Source organism: Diceros bicornis, chromosome 39 (assembly GCF_020826845.1).
Source record: "Diceros bicornis minor isolate mBicDic1 chromosome 39, mDicBic1.mat.cur, whole genome shotgun sequence".
Taxonomy (NCBI): Eukaryota; Metazoa; Chordata; class Mammalia; order Perissodactyla; family Rhinocerotidae; genus Diceros; species Diceros bicornis.
Genome location: NC_080778.1, coordinates 11,131,373 through 11,154,037, shown reverse-complemented (window position 1 = coordinate 11,154,037; position 22,665 = coordinate 11,131,373). Strand labels below are relative to the sequence as shown.

Here is a 22,665-nt window from a genome sequence, read left to right as displayed (position 1 = left end):
GCTGGGATCCTGCTTCTGCTCTCGCTAAGCCACCCTTAGCTGCTTTTTAGCTGATGACCAAGGAGACTTTCTTGCTGGTCCGTGAAGATTTTCGCATGACAGTCACTCCCTCCTTCTAAAGACTCTCTTATACCAATCTTCATGACTCCGTTGCCGTATTCAGGGTGCTCACTGCACACCTCTCTCTGGGACCCTAGAGTGTGAGCCTCCAGGGAAGGGACTTTGCTCTTTTTGTTTGTAGTCACTGTCGAGGCCTGTGGCCTCTGTCAACAGTACCTGCTGGCTCAAACGTTCCGCCGCCTCCCTGTGAAATCTTGCCCATCACCTAGAGTGGAGTGAGCAGCTCTCCCCTCTGTGCCCGTTGCCCGTCAGTCAGTTGAGCTGCTGGTATCCCTCGGGGCACACAGTCCCTGAATCATGAGGGCCCCGGAGGGAGGGAACTGAGTCATCTTTGTACCCCCAGTGCCTGGCAAGCGCCTGACCATGGGACAACGTGGGTTGAATTAGATTTGTTTTCATTAGTGCGTACTTCTTCTCTCCACTTCACAGCTCCTGTTCCCTCTCCCGCCCGTTAGACTGGCCTCTGCCCCCATTCTGTCCCTGAAGCCGCTGCGCCGTGTAGCATCACCAGTTATCCGAGTGTCACGTGCAATGGGCTTTTTCAACCTTGGCCTCACTTGCCCACCTCAGTATTTTACAGTCGATCCACTTGCTGTCTGCTTTTCTTTATTGGAATGCTCCGCATCTGTAGCAACATTCTGCTGTCAGTGTTAGCGCGTAAAATTGAAAGCAGTGAAACTATACTTTAAAAATTGGATATTAGTCAGTTATTTCGTCTTTTGAGTCATGTGATGACCTAGTACCAAGAGCAGGGAGAGCGAGAAGAATTGGAGGCTGGTAGGGAGGCAGGTGGAAAGGAGGGAGAGGGAAGATTCAGAAGGAAGGAAGGCAAAGTGAGAGAAGCCAGAGAGCAGTGCACATGAACTTAGAAGGAAGTTGCAGTTTCAGGGGAAGAGAGAAGACAGGAGCCATGGCGGTTAGAGATGACTGATGGTGGGACTTGGGAAAGGTCCTGAACCCGAGGGCGCATCGCCGGTTCTCAGCGGGGTCGTTGTCTCTAAGGTTCCTCCCGTGTATGCAGTTTTATAAAACCTATGCTCGGATTCCGTGTTGACGGGAACTTACGTGAAGAGCTTGCTTCTGTTCCCCCGCTCCGGTGCATCAATTTCCCACTGAAGAACAGGACAGAAGCAGTGGGGGCTGTGCTGTAGGGACAAGGCTGCAGCCTCCTAAGACCTTGCTTGCGTGGACCTGACCTGAGCATCCCAGGGCCTGCTTCTCCGTAGTGGTCACATTTGTCAGCTCCTCCCAACACAGGCTGGCCCGGTTGCTAACAGGCCTGTGGGGAAGGAGGTGTTGTGTTTTTATAATGAAAAAGTTGTAAAGCAAAGCAGATAGGCGGGACTTATTGAGTGCCTGCCTTGCACACGGTCCTCGAGTCTCCTGTGGTTGTGAAGCAGTGCCGGGGCATCTCTGCTTTCAGGGAGTTCATGATCCCTTTTGGGTGAAAGACAACTTAACACTTGAAAAGTTCAATAAAAAAGTCAAGATTTAAATAACTCGAGACAAAAACAGAAGATGTGTCACAAGGCAGAACATGACTAATTGCCAACCAAGTGGTAGATGTAACCTGGTTCAGAGAGGAGAGGATTCCTGACTTTGAGAAGCCAGGACTTGCTCATCGTGAGAAGCTGATGAACTCTCTCAGTCCTCCATGTCGTCGTTTCTTAGATGTGGTCCCCGGGCCACCTTCCTGCAGATCGCCTGGGATACTTACTTGAATCCAGGTTCCTAGGCCTGCCCCTTAGATTGGTTCAGCACGTTGGGGGCGACGCCTAGAAATCTGCAACTTAGTGGGGGCCCCAGGGGATTGCTATGCTCTGAAGTTTTTGATCCCCTGTTGTAAATGTCCCCCAAGTAACTTAACAAATGTGTTTCTCAGTATTACCACTGTGTGTTTTTATAATAGATAGCATGAATCCCAATAATTTTTTTTTAGCAAAAGTTCACAAATTTTCCAAAGGAAATCTTTAGTCAGAGCTTGCTATGGACTGAATTGTGTCCCCCCAAAATTCACGTGTTAAAATGCCAATCCGCAATGTGACTGTATTTGGAGATAGAGCTTTTAAGGAAGGTGGGGTCCCAATTGGATAGGATTGATGGCCTTATAAGAAAAGGAAGAGGGAGAGCTCTCTCTCGACACGCACGCGTACACTGAGGAAAGGCCACGTGAGCACACAGCAAGGTGTGCATCCACAAGCCGAGACCCCAGACAGGCTGGCACTCTGACCTTGGGGCCTCTCAGCCTCTATTATCGCGTGAGCCAACTCCTTATGATCGCTCTCTCTTTTTCTGTATGTGTGTGTATATATATTTGCCTCCTATTGGTTCTGTTTCTCTGGAGAACCCTAACACAGATTTTAGTACTAAGAAGTGGGGAACTGCTGTAACAAATACCTATAATGTAGAAGCAGCTTTGGAACTGGGTCGTGGGTCGAGGCTGGAAGGGTTTTGAGGTACACGTTAGAAATATGGATATTAGGGCCATATCTGGTGAGGTCTCAGACAGAAATGAGGAACATGTTATTGAAAACTGGAGGAAGGCGAGCCTTGTTGTAAAGTGGCACAGACCTTGGCTGAACTGTGTTCTAGTGTTTTGTGGAAGATAAAACTTGCAAGCAGGGGCCGGCCCGGTGGCGCAAGTGGTTAGGTACACACGTTCCGCTGCGGCGGCCCGGGGGTTCGCCGGTTGGGATCCCGGGTGTGCACCGATGCGCCGCTTGTTGGGCCATGCTGTGGCGGCGTCCCATGTAGGGTGGAGGAAGATGGGCATGGATGTTGGCCCAGCGCCAGTCTTCCTCAGCAGAAAAAGAGGAGGATTGGCATTGGATGTTAGCTCAGGGCTGGTCCTCCTCACAAAAAAAAAAAAAAAAACTTGCAAGCAAATGAAATTGGATATTTGAGAAATTTCTAAGTAGTTTTGGAGGATTGGCTTGGTTCCTCCTAACTGCTTATAGTAAAATGAGAGAGGAGAGAGACAGACTGAAGAAGGAATTGTTAAGCAAAAAGGAACCAGAACTTGGAGATTTGGAAAGTTCTCAGCCTGTCCATACGGGCCGAGACGAAGGAAGGCTGTTGACTTCCTGGATTTGACAGGACGGGATGATGGAGCTGGTCAGCTAGGAACATGCACTATTCTTCAAGAGGGAAAAATGACCCCAAAAGCGATTCAGAGGTCATCAGGGCCACTGCCTCAGTTTCAGCAGGCTAGACAGCCTCTGCCCGGAGCGTTGAGGACAAGACCCCAGCCCCGCAGAGCCGTGGGGACCCCCACCTCGAGCTGTGGGGTGACACTGCCACCCCAGTGGGCCTGGAGGGCAGAGTATTGAACCAAAGAGGGTTATTCTCAAGCCTTAAGGTCTAGAAATTCGCCTTACTAGGCTTTGGACTTGCCTGGGGCCCTTCCTTCTCTCCTGTGTCTCCCTTTGGGATGAGAATGTCACCCTGTGCCTGGCCCGCCGCCGTCTTGTGTGTTTTGGAAGCACGTAACTTGTCTGGTTTCACAGGTTCACGGCTGGAAGGGAGTTTTGCCACAGTGTGAGTCGTATCTCGGCTCTCACTCATTTCTGATTGAGGTGATATTTAGATGAGACTCTGGATTTTAGACATTAGCGTTAATGCTGGAGTGAGTTAAGACTTTTGGGAGTGTTGGGATGGAATGAATGTATTTTGCGTGGGAGAAGGATGTGAATGAGGGGGCAACCAGGGGCGGAATGTGTGGACTGAATTGTGTCTACCCCACAAGTTCATATGGTGAAGCTCTAACCCCCATGTGACTGTATTTGGAGACAGGGCTTTTAGGGGGTGATTGTGGTTAAATGAGGCTGTAAGGGTGGGCTCCTAATCCAGTAGGATTGGTGGCTTTGTAAGAAGAGGAAGAGAGATCTCTCTGCACACACACACACACATACGCTGAGGAAAGCCCACGTGAGGACACAGTGAGAGGGTGGCCGTCTGCAGGCCAGGAGGACAGCCCTCACCAGAATCTGGCATGCTGGCACCCTGATCTCGGACTTCCAGCCTCCCAAACTGTGAGAAATAAATTTCTCTTGTTTAAGCCACCTGGTCTGTGGTATTTTGTTATGGCAGCCCAAGCAGACTAAGACAGAACTTTTATTTAAAAGCTTTGAAACTGTGCTTAAAGATTTTTTTCAAATTCTAAAAAGATACCTGATTTGGGTTGTGTGTTTTGAAAAGGCCTCAACCCAGATGAAATAAGCATATTCTTGCAAACTGACAAAACTGGGATGTGAAGCCCCAAACATTACAGTTCAGCCTTCTGTTCTCAAAGAGGAATCCCAACTTACATTTTTCTACAACTTGGATGTTTCTTCCAGAATTTTCATGATAAATTAATGATGCAGAATCTCTAGAAATAAGAGGTACAGATGTCCATCACCCCCAGGCTCCCTGGGTCTTACTCTGACGTGCTGCACTGAATTTCTAGTTGTTGACGACAGGGAGCAGAGTGATGAGCCTCCAAGTGTGTAACTGTAACACTGAACAAGCAGGACTTGGGGCTTGTCTCAGAAAGCAACTCCCTTCTTCTCACGCCGCCCCCTTTAAGTCCGTTCTATGGGGAAGTCCTTCTGCTCCTGGGCGAGTGGTTCTCAGCCCTGGCTGCTCATGGGAATCACTGGGGAGCCTTAAAAATCGACAGTGCCCGCGTCCACTCCCAGGATCCTGCTGCAGTTAGTCTGGGGTGCAGCCAGGCGTCAGGGAGAGACCTCGTTTTTCTTTCAGAAAGTATTTATCGAGTCTCTGCGTTGTTCTGGTCTCTAGAGTTACAGCAGGAGGCGAGACAGGCAACTCTCCTTCCACTAGTTGGGGAGACAGACAATAAAATAAAAGTGGTTATGAATGCTTATGCCCCCCAAATTCATATGTTGTAATCCTGATGCCCAGTGTGATGGAATTAGGAGGTGGGGCCTTTGGAGGTGATTAGGTTATGAGGACGGAGCCTTTATAATCATGAGATTATTGCCTTATAAAAGTGGCTCCAGAAAGTAGCCCCTTCTGCCATGTGAGGACACAGCAAGAAGTCAGCCGTCTGCAACCCCAAAGAGGGCCGTGACCAGAACCCCACCATGCGGGCACCCTGATCCCGGAATTCCAGCCTCCCCACTGTGAGACGTAAATTTCTCTTGTTTATAAGCCGTCCAGTCTGTGGTATTTTGGTATAGCAGCCCACACAGACTAAGACGTGAGTAAAGGAAAAAAGCAAAGGGTATGACATCCAGCAATTACAAAACCCCGGCATCAGCAAGTCGATCAGGAGTTGAGTGGACAATACGTTACTGAATTTCCTCAGGTCGGTGAACTGGCTCTGTGCTCGTGAACACAGGGGAAGCGTTCTGTGGGCTTACATGCGTTTTGGAATCGTGGCCAAGCTTCCTTTGATCTAGGGCTCCTAAGTTAAATAATGTAAAGCACTGCTTGGGGCGTGTGAATTAAGCCTTTTTATTTGATGGAACTCAGATGCACACCACTCCAGCTTGCTGGATTCACGAGTCGTGCCTTCTGATTCAGGAAGTAGTTGGAGAGGCTGATGTAGTAACACCGATCGGGCGTCAGCTAGTCTCCTTCCAAGTAGCACGCCAAGTTGTTCTGACCTGCCTCCAGGGCCCTCAGAGAGGCCCCATTCACAGATGTCACCTCCACACAGATGTCACCTCCACGTGTTCAGAAACAGAGATTAGTTTGGATTACAAACTCATCCTTTCAAATGTAAACAGCCCTTTTGAATGGTAAAATCGCTCATAGTCTATAAATTATTTCATTGTGATTGAATGATGCAGCTTTTTTATTGCTTGGCAAGGCTCTTGGTGCCTTGAGGGAATGAGGCTTTTGTCAGCAAAACAAAGTGATTTTGAAGAATGAGGTACTTCCAGTGAGGGCAGACCTGAGGTAGGGCAGAGCAGGGTTTGGGTGGTGAAGGGATGTGAGGGGATGTGAGGCTGTGTGAGGAAGGCAGCAAAGGAGAAGGGGTTTTGAGGAGGATGTTAAACATGGACTTCATCTACTCTGCAGTTTTGTGATGGCCCCGTTGCTGTGTCTGTCGTCTTCTGCCTTGGGGCCTCTAATCTTCTACCTAATGGCCAATTGACAAGGTTGTTTTGAGTGGCTTCCACGCAGGCACCCTCAGGAGAACCCAAAGCTCCCACTGAAAGCCCTGCCTCACAGGTCTTCTTCCAGCCGTTGCTCGAAGCAGGCAGGCACCTCTAGCAGGTGGGATAGCCACCCCCTCCCCACCCACAAGCATCCTTTTGGCGGTTCCAGGAGACGGTTCTGACACGCCAGACATAAACTTCTCGGAGTCCCTGAAATAGACCTGACTCTGCCAGGTCTTGAGTCCAGAGCAGGCCCAGAACCAACAAGGGCCTTCCCCGGTCCCAGGGCAGAAGCAGGTTCTGGGGGAGTCAGACTAGCTGACTAGCAAGCCCCTTACCTGGCCTGGGTTCCCAGGCTGCCCGTGTGAACTCAGATGGAGCCTGGTGTGTGGTGAGGCACAATAGCGCGGCCGTTTTGTTTCCAGGTTTGGCACAGTAAACGGTGCCAGACTGTTGTACATTCCAGAGGCATTAAAATTCCACGCCCATTTGCTAACCGTAGAAGTAATGGCCTACTTTAGCTTAGAAAATATAATAGCATAAAAATGTAAAAGAAAGACAATGCTCTGCTCCTTTCTGTTTCAACCTGTGGACTTCAAATGGTGGCCTATAGGGTCAGGCTGTCATTAGTTCCTAGTAATGATCATCGTGAGGGTCTAACTGATGTCACTTCCCTAAAATCTACTGCTTGGTATCTTACCAGATGAAATCTATGGAAACAGCTTGATTTCTACCATGATCGACAGCTGCAACTGCTCAGACTCCAGTGACATCGAACTGAGTGACGACTGGGCTGCCAAGAAATCTCCCAAAATCTCCCGAGCTAGCAAATCACCCAAACTCCCAAGGTAATCTTGGTCTGTAGGGGTGTCCTCCCTTTTTGAGCCTCTGGAGGTGTGTCTGTGTTGTGTCTGCAGCAGAATCCCATTAACCCACACCAGAGGAGCATAGCAAGAGGCAATCCACATCTGTCGTCTGGAACATCTGCCTGTGATAATTATAGCTTTCCTTTACTCTTCCCCTCAGGATAGCAAAAGATCCCCAGGAAGAAGTTTGCTGAATCCTCAGAACTTCTAGGGGTCAGCATTGGTGGTGGGTGGCAGGGGTGGCCGTAGCTTTCTGGCTTACTTGTTTTTATTTCTGGTTTGAGAAAAGTAAGACAGAGGTTTTACAGTGTATGTAATGTGTTGAAAGGAATGCCGAATTAAATGCCTTTGATGCTGTAATTGGAAAAAATAGTATTCTAAAAAAAATGTTTGGGGGGCCGGCCCAGTGGCATAGCAGTTAAGTTCATGTGCTCTGCTTCGGCGGCCCGGGGTTCACAGGTTCGGATCCCGGGCACAGACCAATGTGCCGCTTGTCAAGCCATGCTGTGGTGGCGTCCCATATAAAGTAGAGGAAGATGGGCACAGATGTTAGCCCAGGGTATATTTTCCTCAGCAAAAAAATAAAGAGGAGGATTGGCATCAGATGTTAGCTCAGGGCTGATCTTCTTCACAAAAAAAAAAAAAAATTTCTATCCTAAGGGTTTGTCCTAAAGAGTGGCAAAAAGCTAAAAGCAGATGGAAGGGCCTGCAGTGTCATAGATAAGAAACCCTGCCTTGCTCGTCCTGACCCTGCCACCGAGGGCTCTGTAACCTCAGAATGTAACGTTGATCCATGACCTGGAGACCAGTTTCCTTGTCTATGACGTTAAAGGGTGGAGCAGATCTTCACTAAGATCCTTCTAGCTCTGAAATTCTTGATGCTGTGTGAAATGAAGGTCTAATGTACGTGCAGATACGTACCTGCCCAGATTGTAAACACGTAGTGCATTGTGCAGTTGGTAAACCAGTGTATTCACCACCCAGTTGAAGATAAAGAATATTTCCATCATCCCTGAAAGTTCCCTTGTACTCTTTCCCATTCGACACCCGCTCCTGAGAGTAACCACTGCTCTCACTTCTGTCAGCATAGATTAGCTTTGCTTCCTCTTGAGCTTCATATAAATGGTGTCAAACCATGTGTCCTATTTCCTTATTTGGCTTTTTTTAATCAACATAATGATTGTGAGACTCATTCATGTTGTTGCGTGTATCAACAGTTTTTCTTTTTTGCTGTGTGGAATTCCATTGTAATGAATATACTACAATTTGTTTATTCCGTTTACCAATTGAATATTTGGTAGTTTCCAGTTTGGGGCTATCATGAATAAAACCATTGTAGACATTCTTCTACAAGACTTTCTACGGGTGTATGCACTCATTTATCTCAGGTATATGCTTAGGAGTGCATTGTAGGGCCACGGGGTAGACGTATGTTTAACTTTATTGGAAACTGCCAAACAGTATTCCAAGGCGCCTGTTGTACCATTAAATTCCCACCAGCAGTATATGAGAGTTCTAGCTACTTCCATCCTCACCTACGGAGTATTGTCATTTTTAAAAAATAATTTTATCCATTCTGGTGGGTGTATAGTGGTATCTCATGGTAGTTTAATCCTAATATCGTCAATGATTGATGATGCTAAGCAGCTTTTTATGTTTATTGGCCATTTGGATATCTTCTTTTGTGAAGTGTCTGTTCAAGTCTTTTGCACCTTTTTTTTTTTTGTGAGGAAGACCAGCCCTGAGCTAACATCCGATGCCAGTCCTCCTCTTTTTGCTGAGGAAGACTGGGCCTGGGCTAACATCCATGCCCATCTTCCTCTACTTCATATGGGACACCGCCACGGCATGGCTTGATAAACAATGCGTGGGTCCACACCTGGGATCCAAACCTTTGAACCCCGGGCCACCAAAGCGGAGCGCGCGAACTTAACCACTACAGCACTGGGCCAGCCCCTTGCCCATTTTTTATTGAGTTGTTTTTCTCTTATTTAGAGTTGTAGGAGTTTTCATGTATTCTGGCTATGAGTCCTTTAGCAGATATATGGATTGCTGTATAGTCTAACGTGAATTTCTTCTTTTATGATTAGCACTTTTCGTGTGCTGTTTAGGAAATGCTTTTGTGCTGTTTTGTCTACCCTAAGATCATGAGACATTCTTCTGCTCTATTCTACAAGCTTTATAGTTTTAGCCTTCACACTTAAATCTCGGATTAATTTTACACCTCAGATTAATTTTTGTGTATAGTGTGAGTTAGGGGTAAACGTTCATTTTTTTCCCATATAGATATCCAGATATCCAGCAATCTGTACGATTTATTTTTTTCATCTTTATTCTAGGCTTGTTAAAATTGCAAATAAAATTATGAACTTTTCTACACTTCTACAGTGTTTTGGCTTTTCCCATTGCTTAAGGAGAAGAGGACATTTAATACATAAGCAACCAAATTTTTCACCTGTAAATGTCCCTGGAAAGCTCCCGGATGTTGCAGCCTCTGGAGCTGGTCCTCTTTCCTTCCGTCTTTCTCAGTGTTGAGTGCCCCTACGCAGCAGCCAGGCCAGTTGTCCTCGCTCAGAGCTTTAACCAGCTCGGTCCCCCTGTCCTCCCACACTTTGGGAGCCCTAGGTGTCTTGTCAAGCTCTCAAGCAGTATCTGTGAGGCTTAATGCTTTTCTTTCAGGGAATGTCATCAACCTTACCATATTCACTTTTATAACACTCTCTTTGGGGTAGACTGGCATTAAACACGTGTGTCCTCATGTTATAAACAAAGGAACTGAGGACCAGAGATATAACATAGGATCAAAAGGCAGCAGAAAAACTTAGATCCACTGATTTGATGTCAATATTGCAGGGGGGAGATGCTAGGTAAGTCTGTTGACATCCCAGCACTGTGTTAGGAACTATAAAGCCATTGTGGACTTAGGTGAGAAACGCCTCTTCCACCCGCCACTTTCCGCAGGACAAATTTTGCAGACCCCTGGCAGAAGACATGTGCACAATTCCAAACTTACTATTAGTCAGTAGAAAGTTTTCAGTAGAAAGTTAATTCTCTGAGGTTCTTTACAAATGAATCGCTCGATTGAACCTCACTATGTTTTTGAATATATATTATTTGATATGCAGTTCTGTCCTTCTTTCCTTGTGTTCATAAGGCAGAAGCAGGCGGACGGGGCCTGGGTAAATTAAGGGACCTGGCCCCTGGGAGTGGCACATCCACGGTGACGGGTCGACAGTGAAGGGAGTGCTGGGAGTGCAGGCACCGTCCCCACTGGGGCGCCTGACCCTCGGGGCCTTGCCTCCGCAGGATCAACATTGAGGCTCGGAAGTCCCCCAAGCTGTCCCGGGCGGCGCAGGAGATCTCCAGGTCTCCACGGTTGCCGATGCGCAAGCCCTCTATTGGCTCGCCCAGCCTGACGCGAAGAGAGTTTCCCTTTGAAGACATCACTCAGGTAGTGTCGGCTTTCGGGTGGTCCCCCGATCCAACGCTCCGCTCCCCTCCTCAGTGTGTGCTTGATGGCCGCTGAACCCTCGGTCCCCCCTCTCCGTGCCTGTCACTACAGTGGCAGACACGGGTGTAGAGAACTAGAGCCTGTCTGCCCTCCTCCATGCCCCGTCACCTCCACATCCCGAGGGACCTCCTTCCCACCTCAGGCATCCCCCTGTTGCCACAGGAATCTCATCACAGGTAGCTCTGGTTGAGACACAGCCACACTTCTCACCTCTGCTCCCTCAAGCCGCTTCTGAGCCTTCAGTGACTCCAGTGTCGGCAGGAGCCAATCCCTGGTCACAGCCCCACTGCCTGGCCTGGCCTGTCTTTCCCTCCTGTCCTCCTCGACGCCCCCTCCTCTCCAGGTGCCAGAGCCACACTGTTGACTCATCTCTTCCCCTCTTTGTGCCTTTGCCCTGCCTGGGTAACCTGCTCCATCTCCTCACCCTCCTTTCTGCCCACGTGCTTCCAGATAGAACTTCCCCTCTGTCGTGAAGGCTTCCTCCCCTGGCTCAGCCACAGTAATCCCAGAGCATCTTGTTTGTAACTCCCTTAGGACATTTCTCAGTCACTTCCTTGTATATAAATAATTACAGGCCTTCTCTCCTCCATTAGGTTCTAAGCTCTTTGAGGAGCTGTATTTTATTCATCTTTATTATTGCCCTTGCACACACACACACACACACACACACACACACACACACACACACACTCATGCATGGTTTGGGCATAGTGATAACTTCTTAAATTTTTAAAAATTTGATTGAATAAGAAACAGATAATTGGGTAGTTTTGGGATATACTGGTATCAGTGCAGCTGATGTTTCCAGGAGAAATATCAAGGATGAAAATGGGTTCAGAGCCAGGTGCTCTCTCTGGTTCAGTGACTGGGAGGAAGGAGAGGTAAAGAAACAAGTGCCCAAATCACTTTTGTGCCTTTTTTAACCTACACACATGTGGACACACCGGGACACACCCGCCCCCACTCCCAACCTGAGAATGACAGCTCGCTGAGCCACCACTTGCAAATGGGCGCCTGACATGCTGTAGGCAGCTTCTGGTCTTAAAAACAGTGGAATGACAGAGAGCGAATATTTCTGGCAGTGCCCACGTGTGGCTTTTTAAGCAAAACGTGTTAACATCCTCACTTCTTGAGTGATCAATAGAAAATATGGAAATAGATTGTGATTTTTCTCCTTTTTTTTCCCACAGCACAACTATCTTGCTCAGGTCACGTCTAATATCTGGGGAACCAAATTTAAGATTGTGGGCTTGGCTGCTTTCCTGCCAACCAACCTCGGTGCAGGTAAAAACTGCGTCCTGTTCTCTGCCCGCTGTCCTGGTTGGAACTCAGGCTGAATAAGCAATTTCAACCTTTGGTGGCCTAATGTAGAAAATGAGCTCTTATGACACCAAAAGATGAGCATGTATTTTACCTCCGAAGTTTGACTCTAGCCACTCTGATTTCACAAAAATTAGAATTATCACTCAAATTGTTTTTTTGCCAGTGGTGTTTTCGTTTTTTTATACAAGCCCTGACTTACAAAAATGACAAAATAGCCGAAATCTCTATCAAAGCTCTTATAGGCTTCTGGTTACTTTGATTTCTGGCCTTTTACTGTGGACAGATTTTGGTACCAGTGTCTTTAGGTTCTTGAGTCAAAAGAAACTCCTGAAGAAAGTCAAGAAGAAAGTGTTCAAGACCTTAAGGAGAAGTTGGCTGACTGTTAGTACAGTTCTTAGTGGTAAATCTTTTTGGATTTCATTTCTAAGTACCAGATAAATATCCTCTCCATGAGAAGTTTGAGACATCGAGGAAAATGGAACCCAGGGAGAACCAGGCTGGGCAGAACCCAGAATTTGCCTTCTCTTCTGTATCTGCTTGAATGACTGACGTGTCATATTTACTAGGGGACTGTGAAGGAGTGAAATGACAGAAGGTCCTTTTCAAAGCAGCTTCATCCTAATGGCCACATCCCTGTGTGGGCTAAGGGCCTGTGTTGTCCCCCACCTTGCTACGTTGCCTGATCATGTAACACGCACGCATCTCTCTAGAAGGCCAGCTTAGCCAGTGGGATTCACCGATGGCTAGTGGCCCCATCTTGAATGTGGTCTGTGTAACCTACTAAAAATAGTTTTTGAAAAATTCTGGATCTGCCCATTAGAGTTGTTTCAGACACAGATCCTTTAAAACAAATAATTCTTGAAAAGCAGATGTTAAAAAGACCTGTTGCTGTGTATGCATCTTCAGAGACATTAAATGGTGCTGCATTTGGATTTTTCATTTTGAGGTTTCTCAGCTCAAAGGAAAAAAAGAATAAAAGTAAAACATAAAACTGACTTAGGAAATAACAATAGACAATCCATTCACATAATGGAGAGAAATCTCTTATGTTTTCAACAGCCGGGAAACCCTCTCATGACCACAAAAGCCTGCTCTTCAGTAATTCAGCAGCACCCTCATGACATGTATGGTGATTCTAATAACCACTGTGTGAGAGGCATGGTTACCCCACACTTGTAATCTGAGAATTTAGCCATCTGCCTACAGCAAACGTTGAAAAAAGGAATGGACGTGCGCATTTGCTCAGTGGGTCTTCTCATTCTGCCCTTAGTTCTTGGATGTTGAGTAGATCCATAAAGAAGTCAAGGAGGACCTTAAGATGGGAGGGTCTGTATTAGGAATCTCAGTGCCCAAGACAAAAGCTTGGTGTGTGACTGCGGTGAAATCATTGTCCTAATCGTTGACCTTTTTAAAAAGAGCGTTTTCATTTGTCAAGCTAAAAGAATTTTCCACGTGATTCTACTAGAGAGAAGAAATTAACTCTTGGATTCTAGAGGGTTTGTTACATATGGCGCCCTATTAAATAATCTTTGACACTCTGTTAGATTCAAAAAGTGAGTGCTGTTGGATATTTTATATTGAATAATTGGATAATTACATTGAAATTTGTTTCCTTCAATTAGAATGATCAGGCTCATGAAATTTTTGTTTTTAATTTTTTGCATTTCTTAATTTTAAAAATGTGGAATAAATTCAAAATTCAAAAGATTTAAAAGAATATACAGTAAAAATCTTTCTTATCCTCACCCCCAACCACCTAGTTTTTTTCCCTGGAGGCAACTGATATTATTTTTTAAATCCCTCCTGAGATTTTTAATTTTACTTCCTTTTGTCAATCTGAACAACAAAGAATAGCACTTTAATGCATTAATTCTTAAGCTATATGGAACCATCCAGAATTTTTGAGACAAAATTCAAACTCTCTTTTGTGGGCAAGAGAGAGGAAAACATGAATAAGACCTGTAACGACCCCTGGCGTGGAAAATGCGTCTCAGCCCACTCAAGCCCAAGGAGCAGCCTTACGACGGTGCTTCAGAGCAGAAGGCCTGGAGCTGTGGGAGTGCTGGCCAGTCAGCCACCAGGCTGCGAGGTGGCAGTCTCGCAGGTAGAACTTGGCTCATCTTAATAAAAAATAAGAATAAGAATAATTAAAGAACCTCTACATATCTCGTAGGAAAGACTATTAAACATAAGAGAAAGTTGACGGGACAATTTCATCCTGATTTTAACCTAGTGTGAAACTTAAATTCAGATTCATTATTTTTTAACTTGTTTTGTCTTCTCTGAATATTTTAGTTGCAGTCTAGGCCTTCTCTTAAATGTCCCTGTTAATGAAATTAAATCTTAGCGTTTAAAGAAACTGTGTGGAAGTTCTCCGTGATTCTCTATCCTGAGCATGAAACTGGAAGTCAGGAAGCCCAGAATCCAGTCCCGAATACAGCCCGAGTGTCATTCCTGCTCACCGCGTAGCTGCCCTCCAGTAGCTGCTTGACTGCCCGAGATCCCCCTGAGCTTGGCTCTCTGGTTATCACAACCGTTTCCACCAAGTTATCCTTGTGATTGCAGATGGGATTTTTAAAAAATACATTTGTCATACCCCAGCTCATTCTAAAAAAGAATTTGTCTAAGATAAGTTTTTAATTCTGGGCTAGACTGAGAATTTGTTCTTCCCGAATCCAGTCCGTGGCTGGGGTGGCCAGTCGTGCGCCAGGGGAGGTGGAGAGCTGCTCTCAGAGTCTCCGGCCTTGCCCACGCAGGTCACCCCACGTCTCTTCCCGTGACTGTTGATGCCTTGGCTCTCCTCTGGCTTGTCTCTATTAACCGTGCTTTCCTCCTCCCACCAGTAATCTATAAAACCAGCCTCCTGCATCTCCAGCCGCGGCAGATGACCATCTATCTCCCAGAGGTCCGGAAGATTTCCATGGAGTATGTTAATTTACCTGTCTTCAACCCGAATGTTTTCAGTGAAGATGAGGATGATTTACCAGGTGTGTTCACACATCAACTGGTTTGTCACGAGCCCTCTGTTAGTGGGTCGTGACGGGGACAGAGTGGTAAGTAGTCAAGAATGCCAGCATGTCAGTCCGTGCCTGCAGCCTCGGTTTGGAAAAGGTACAACTTCCTCAGTAAGGTTGGTGGGTGTGGTGGCGAGTCACTGGAGAAAGGTCACCTACTGTCACTGGTTTGGGGAGGAGGGGAGCTACCAGAGCAAGGACGATGAGGTGGCCATGATGGCTCATGATCATAGAGCACTTCTACCATCTCACTTTATCCTCTCGGTAGTCCTCTTAGTCATATGCCCAGATAGGGAAGTTAACAGGACTCATCCGGACTCAGTAAAGTCAGGACTGAAACCCAGTCTCACCGACCCCAGGCTAGCCCTCATCCTTTCAATCCCTGCTTAGAGAATGGGATCTCCCTGTGGTGCCACAGAGCCCAGTTTCTCAAACCTGCCCCACCTCCGGGGCGGAACGTCTCCCTCCTAATGTGCAGAGCGTGTCTCAGTGCATAGAGGCCAGGTCTGAGTTCAAGGTCAAAGCTGGTATAAGTTTTTAAAATCTCAACTTACGAACTTTCAGATCTATAGCATCTTAATTTAAGTCTTTTCTACCAGGGGGATCCTATTTTGATTATTAGAATGATTTCTAAGTAGTCCACCAATTATATATATGTAACTATTCTCAAAAAAGTCCACCTGCAATTTTATAAATATAGAGGCTCCTCTACTTAGAACCAAGCAAGGTTCTGAAAGCCTCTGGCTTCTGAGCCAGAGGAACCGTACATGGCCACTGACTCCTCCTGTTTCTTGTCGTTCTCAAACGGGGGGCTCTGGACCTCACCGTGGGACAGGGAGGGACACGCGTCCCAACTCGGGCTCTGAACTTGGGGGCGTTGTTGACCTTCCCTCAGCCAGATTTCTGCCTGTAAAATTATTCTACTGTACTTTCTGACAGTAGCCATCTTTGGTTCTCTGATAGGTATACCTTCTCCTCATGGGTGGAGCAGATGTTCTGGACTAATGGGCGAGGTTTTGCAACCACATAAACCTGCAGTTTGGTGAAGCCTCACACACGAGCTTTATAGCAGCTCTCCTGCTATTTCAGAACCTTGGATTTAGAAGTGGCTTTCACACTTTCCCCTTAGCGCCCTCCGTTCTCCCGGAATGTGGCTAATCTAGCTCTCTCGTGCTCAGCTGTTGCTGCTGTTGTCGTCACTGTCTGTGGTTCCCAGAGAAAGGAGGAATGATTTGTCTCAGGGCTTACACTTACTGCTGGTGACGCAACAGAGAGACTCTCCTTCAGCAGGAAGACGCCTGCCCTCAGTACTCCATACAGAGGAGAGAGCATCTGGAAGAGGGATCTGAACAGGAATCGTAGAAAACTTGAGACAGGACCTAGATTCTTGCAGCCAGGAGACAGTCACATCTCAGTGGAGGACCCCAGGGAAGGGGGATGAGTCTGTCACAGGCACGAAGGGTGGGCTTAGCTTTTGATGGACTACTGGCTTCTCTCTCTAGTTCTGGTGAAAGGTCAGCCAGCCTGTGCAATTTCCTGTTAATGCCTGTTTCCTGCGCACGTGCTCATAGTCACGTGGCACTTAGGCCCAGATGAGCAGACCTCCAGTGCTCTGTGGGCTCTTTAGAAAGGGCAGTACTGAACAGTGGCGCTGAGCCCCTGCGTGTGGTCTGCAGATGATTGCTCAAACGCACAGTCCATTAAACTCCTCCTGTGTGCAAATAGGGTGGATTTACAGAGTTTTAATCAGTGTGGCTCTAACTTATATACTGTTTGAAATGCTAAAAAGCAGTTAAATTAGGAAATGATCCTTCCCCTCATATGCAGATCTGCCAGAGGATTCTTATCATGGGTTTCTCTACTGCATTTTACATGGTTCTATTTACAGAAAATTAATTTACGTACAAATTTCAGATACACATCTGCACCACAACACTTCCCACACTAACCAATCCAAAACCCTGGATAAACCTACTCAGAAGCCTAGGCATTGAGTCCTCAGTGGAGTTTCATACTGTACCACTGCCCTCCTCTTGCATAAGAATGGGCCGTTTTATGACCATCATGAGTAAAAAGTGTCCTTAAACATTTATTTGCCATGGTACCATTCAGACACGTGGCACCACACTCAGAAGGTTCAGAAGTATTCATTGAAATGCTCTGACAATGCCCTTAGCTCCAGAGCCCACCGATTGCCAGTGTCCTTACAGAAACATCAGAGAAGCTTTGTGTAACTTGAAGGAAGGGTCCAGCTTTCCCCAGGCAAAGGCATCTGTCTGTAGGAATTACAGTTTATATGTAAAAGGCCTAGATGAGTTGCTTATTCTGACCCAGTTTCATGGCACTGTTTTGTAAGCAGTTGGTTTTTCTACTCTTCCAGTGACGGGAGCATCTGGCGTGCCTGAGAACAACCCACCGTGTACCGTGAACATCCCCATCGCGCCCATCCACAGCTCAGCTCAAGCTATGTCCCCCACGCAGAGCATAGGACTGGTGCAGTCCCTGCTGGCCAATCAGAACGTGCAGCTGGACGTCCTGACCAACCAGACCACGGCCGTGGGGGCAGCTGAGCATGCAAGTGACAGTGCCAACCCATACGCAATCTCCAGCCGCTACTCAAACCCCGGACAGGTGATCTTCGGAGGTGTGGAGATGGGCCGCATCATTCCGAACCCCCCTCAGCTGTCCCTGCCGCCGCCAGCACAGGGGGCCATCCAGCTGTCGGTGGTGGACCACGGAGACCAAGACCACGAGCACCTGCAGAAGCCAGCCAAGGCCCTGCGGCCGGTGCCGCAGCTGGCTGCCGAGGGGGATGCCGTGGTGTTCAGTGCCCTCCAGGAGGTCCAGGTGGCGAAGATGAACCCCCCACCGCCCTACCCAGGAACCATCCCCGCCGCCCCCACCACGGCAGCGCCGCCGCCCCCGCTGCCGCCCCCACAGCCCCCAGTGGACGTGTGCTTGAAGAAGGGTGACTTCTCGCTGTACCCCACGGCGGCGCACTATCAGACGCCCCTGGGCTACGAGAGGATCACCACCTTCGACAGCAGCGGCAACGTGGAGGAGGTGTGCCGGCCCCGGACGCGGATGCTCTGCGCCCAGAACACCTACACCCTCCCCGGCCCAGGCAGCTCGGCCACCCTGAGGCTCACGGCCACCGAGAAGAAGGTCCCCCAGCCCTGCACCAGCGCGACCCTGAACCGCCTGACGGTGCCGCGCTACTCCATCCCACCGGGGGACCCGCCCCCGTATCCCGACCTCGCCGGGACGCTGGGCCCGGCCCGGGCCGCGGCGCAGAGGCCGGACAGCAGCCTCATCCACGCCACGCTGCGCAGGAACAACCGCGAGGCGGCGCTGCGGGCGGCGCAGCTGGCCGAGCCCCCGCGCGCCCCGCCGCAGCCGCCGGCCAAGCCCAAGGGCGCGGCGCCTTTCCCCGCGCGGCCGCCGCCCGCCCTCTACACTTGCAGCCAGTGCAGCGGGGGGCGCGGCCGGGCGCGCCGAGCAGGGCGCGGGGGGCGGGGGCGCATGCGGCCGGCACGTCCCCGCTGTCCTCGCAGTCCTCCTACAGCCTCCTGAGCCCGCCCGACGGCGCCCGCGAGCGCGCCGACTATGTCAACTCGGCCTTCACCGAGGACGAGGCGCTGGGCCAGCACTGTCCGGTCGAGAAGCCCCTGCGGCACCCCGCGCTGCCCGAGGCTGCGGTGGCCGGGAAGCGGCCGCCCCCTTACCAGTGGGACCCCGTGCTGGGGGAGGACATCTGGGTTCCCCAGGACAGGACAGCACAGACTGCAGTGCCCAACCCCCTGAAACTGTCCCCTCTGATGGCAGGTCAGAGCCAGCACCTGGACGTGTCCCGAGTGCCCTTCGTCTCCCCCAAGTCGCCCGCCAGCCCGACTGCCACTTTCCAGACGGGCTATGGGATGGGAGTGCCCTACCCAGGAAGCTATAACACACCCCCTTTGCCGGGAGTGCAGGCTCCCTGCTCCCCGAAAGACGCCCTGTCCCCGACACAGTTTGCACAACAGGAGCCCGCAGTGGTCCTGCAGCCCGCCTACCCGTCCCCCCTCTCCTACTGCCCCCTGCCCCCCATGTATCCAGGAAGCAGCACGTGCTCGAGTTTACAGCCGCCACCTATCGCCTTGCACCCCTGGAGTTCCTACAGCGCGTGCCCGCCTGTGCAGAACCCCCAGGGCACGCTCCCCCCCAAGGCACACTTGGTGGTGGAGAAGCCCCTTGTGTCCCCACCGCCTGCCGACCTCCAGAGCCACCTGGGCACAGAGGTGATGGTAGAGACCGCTGACAACTTCCAGGAAGTCCTCTCCCTGACGGAAAGCCCAGTCCCCCAGCGGACGGAGAAATTCGGGAAGAAGAACCGGAAGCGCCTGGACAGCCGAGCCGAGGAGGGGAACGTTCAGGCCATCACAGAGGGCAAGATGAAGAAGGAGGCTCGGACTCTGAGCGACTTTAATTCCCTGATCTCCAGCCCCCGCCTGGGGAGGGAGAAGAAGAAAGTGAAGAGTCAGAAAGACCAGCTGAAGTCGAAGAAGTTGAACAAGACGAACGAGTTCCAGGACAGCTCGGAGAGCGAGCCCGAGCTGTTCGTCAGCGGGGACGAGCTGATGAACCAGAGCCAGGGCGGCAGGAAGGGCTGGAAGGGCAAGCGCAGCCTGCGCGCGGCCGGCGAGCCGGAGGAGGCCAAGTGCCGCAGGGCCAGCGAGCGGGAGGACGGCCGGCTGGGCAGCCAGGGCTTCGTGTACGTCATGGCCAACAAGCAGCCGCTGTGGAACGAGGCCACGCAGGTGTACCAGCTGGACTTCGGGGGGCGGGTGACCCAGGAGTCGGCCAAGAACTTCCAGATCGAGCTGGAGGGGCGGCAGGTGAGAGCCTGGCCCGGGGCCACGGTGCGGCTGTCTTATCCTGACGGGCCTCGGGGGCCTTTAAGGGGGGGCAAGGTATCAGTGCCTTGGCCTTGGAGGGGCGCGTCTCAAAAGGCCGCAGGGGAAATGTGGAAAACAGCTGGTGTCTCTCGGGGCCCACTGGAGTTGTGATTTTCAGTGTACCCCTTGCTGTCTTGTCTTTATTTCTCATCAGAGTAACACATGTACTGATTTTTTCAAGTCAAATGCTTCTACAAGACCCGAGAGGACCACTAACAGGCCCCTGGGCGCTCCCAAACCTCAGCCTCCCCCAGAGTGCTTCCACCTCTGTTGGCTTTTTTCTGGCATTTGCCACCATATTTGTAAAGAACAGGGTGTCTACTATTTGTTGATTTTTCAGTTTTCAGCATGGTGTATTGACTTCTTCCTGAGGAACGTGAGGGTTTGTTTTCTTCACCCCCACCCTGTGACTACACACAGGAGAACTTTCCCTACCCCCCTTCCCAGTTGAATCAGTAGTCATTGGTCACCTCCTTATGCCAGTAAGTACTGTTCAGAGCTGAGCTATGTGATATGGTTTAATCACATTTCTTTTTTTATTGGATCGTGGTTTTTTTCCCCCAGACATAATAATTACCCAGTTTTTGTTTGCTTGCTTATTTGCTAATTTCTCTGTGTATTTATTATTAAGTCATTCACTGATCCCCTGGCAGAATGCAAATCCCCTCTTGGTGCAAACACATTGGGTAATTTGTCGGTTCTTCCTGCTCCAACCTGGAACGGTTGCCCCAGCCCTGCTGTGTAGCTACTGTTCTGGAACTACCCTCCTCCACCATCCTGGAATTCCCTTCACTTCTGTTTAAATCTCATTTTCATTACTTCACTCAACAAATGTTGATTGAGCACCTGCTGTGTGCCTGGCAATCCTCTGAGCCAGGAGTATGGCCCACAGGCCAGTCCGTCTGCTGCTGCTTTTTATGAATAAAGTTTTATTGGGACACAGCCACGCCCATCCACTAAGTATAGTTTACGGCTGCTTTCGCCCTACAGCAGCAGAGTTAAGTAGTTGTGACAAAGACCGTATGACCTACAAAGGCTAAAATATTATTGGCCCTTTACAGAGAGTTTGCCAGCCCCTACTCTAAGTGCTGAAATTAGATCGATGAGGAAAACAGAAAATCCCTATCCTGATGGAGTTTACAAAATGGAAGAAAGACAATAAACAAATAAGTATACATAACATGTTGTATAATAATAGTGTCACGTGGTCCCCATGAGTACTGAAATGACAAGGGCAAGCAGGCTCGGGAAAGAGGCGGTGGCATTCTGCCCCTCTCTGAGTAGTGACATTGACAGTTGCAGTTAATGCTTCTTGTCAGCCCCTTTTAGCCTGTAGATTCTTCTTCCTATTTGTTCTTCCTTTTTCTGTTTCCTGGATGAGGAAGCCCCTTCATTTGACCTGTGGAGCTTTCCATGCCCTGAAGTCTGCTCATTGTCTCCCCACTGCGTTGTTTAACATGTTCCTCCGCTCCTTTATTTCCACCAAACTCGTAGTTAGATTGAGAAGCTTGATCAGAGTCACTTTTGTTGGCATCTCGTAGGCCGTGCTGTCTGCTTCCAACAGGTGCTGCCCAGACCCGGCTGCCCTGTGTCCCGCCTTGTTTGTGCTTTAATGTCTTTGCTTCCCTCCCTCGCCCCCCAGGTGATGCAGTTTGGAAGGATCGACGGCAATGCGTACATCCTGGACTTCCAGTACCCCTTCTCCGCTGTGCAGGCCTTCGCCGTCGCCCTGGCCAACGTGACTCAGCGCCTGAAATGAAGAGACTGCTGTGTGGAGGAGGAGAGATAGAGGAGCCTTTTCAGAGGGGCCTGATGGGAGATGCTCGAGGAGCCCGCCCGGGCCCCAGGGTCTGGGGACCAGAAGACAGGAGCAGAACTGGAAACGTCTGTCAGGCCCGGGGCAGGCACTGACCTTCAGTTGCTGTCGTTTGTTTGGGCTTTTATTCTCCTTTATTGTCTTTCTTTCTTCTTTCTTTTTAAACAAAAACAAAACACAGGAGAGAGGTATTTGGAAGCAAAGGGTGCGAGGCACCTGGTGTTCTTTCAGGAAACGTGGTTGCTGTGGTAATGTCCTCCTGGTGTGCCTGTGTGAGCTGCGGGACAAGGGGCCCTTCAGCAGAAACATGGACTACCTTCTGGCCTGCTATTCTTTTAGACTAAGGAGTATGCGTGCTTTTCATTCTCCACAATGTCTAGCTTTTATTACTCCTCCAACATCACCACTAGTGTAAAAACAAAAAACTTTTTTAAAAGACACAACCAAAAATCCTGAAGGTACAGGTTCTCTTGGGGGAACAACATTTAGTTCACACATATTCTGTTACTCCCCCAGAGGTGACTTGATTAATGAAGGGTGTTTTGGCAAATGCACTGTGTTTGACTAATAAAAGTAGGCTTTGTATGGGGGTGCTATTACCTGGTATAAATAGGCGTCGCTCATGAAGATGTAGGGGAAGGGACGGCAGGTGAGGAGGGAACTCCTGCACATGTACGCACGGGCGGTTCACGCAGCGTGACTTGAAATCGTACAAGGGCTACGCTCCTCTTCGGAGGATGTTTACAGTGAAGACTCCACTAGTTTTATAATATGTCACAATTCCGTAGGCTCAGTGACTCAGTATGATTGACTTCGGGAGAAAGTAGGAGACAGAAGTGGAGAGATCCCGGCGTGCGGTGGGGTAGCGATTTTCTCAGCTGCCGCGGTGGTTAGTCACTGGATGCCCACCAGCTGAGAAGCAGCCTTTATTCCCCCACCCCTTTTATTGTTTAATCTGGAAAATGCAGCAG

The 22,665-nt window shown here is 49.3% G+C and overlaps 1 protein-coding gene across 1 annotated transcript in view; it reads left to right on the top strand.

Moving 5' to 3' along the window:
- Positions 1–22,284, top strand: part of TULP4 (TUB like protein 4) — a 227,455-nt gene extending 205,171 nt beyond the window's left edge. Inside the window, 7 exon segments of the mRNA XM_058534065.1 lie at positions 6,934–7,078; positions 10,403–10,547; positions 11,798–11,891; positions 14,774–14,917; positions 17,325–18,430; positions 18,433–19,818; positions 21,521–22,284. Of these exon segments, the coding sequence (XP_058390048.1) occupies positions 6,934–7,078; positions 10,403–10,547; positions 11,798–11,891; positions 14,774–14,917; positions 17,325–18,430; positions 18,433–19,818; positions 21,521–21,637 (3,137 nt within the window). The 3' untranslated portion in view covers positions 21,638–22,284.
- The last annotated feature ends 381 nt before the right edge of the window (positions 22,285–22,665 follow it).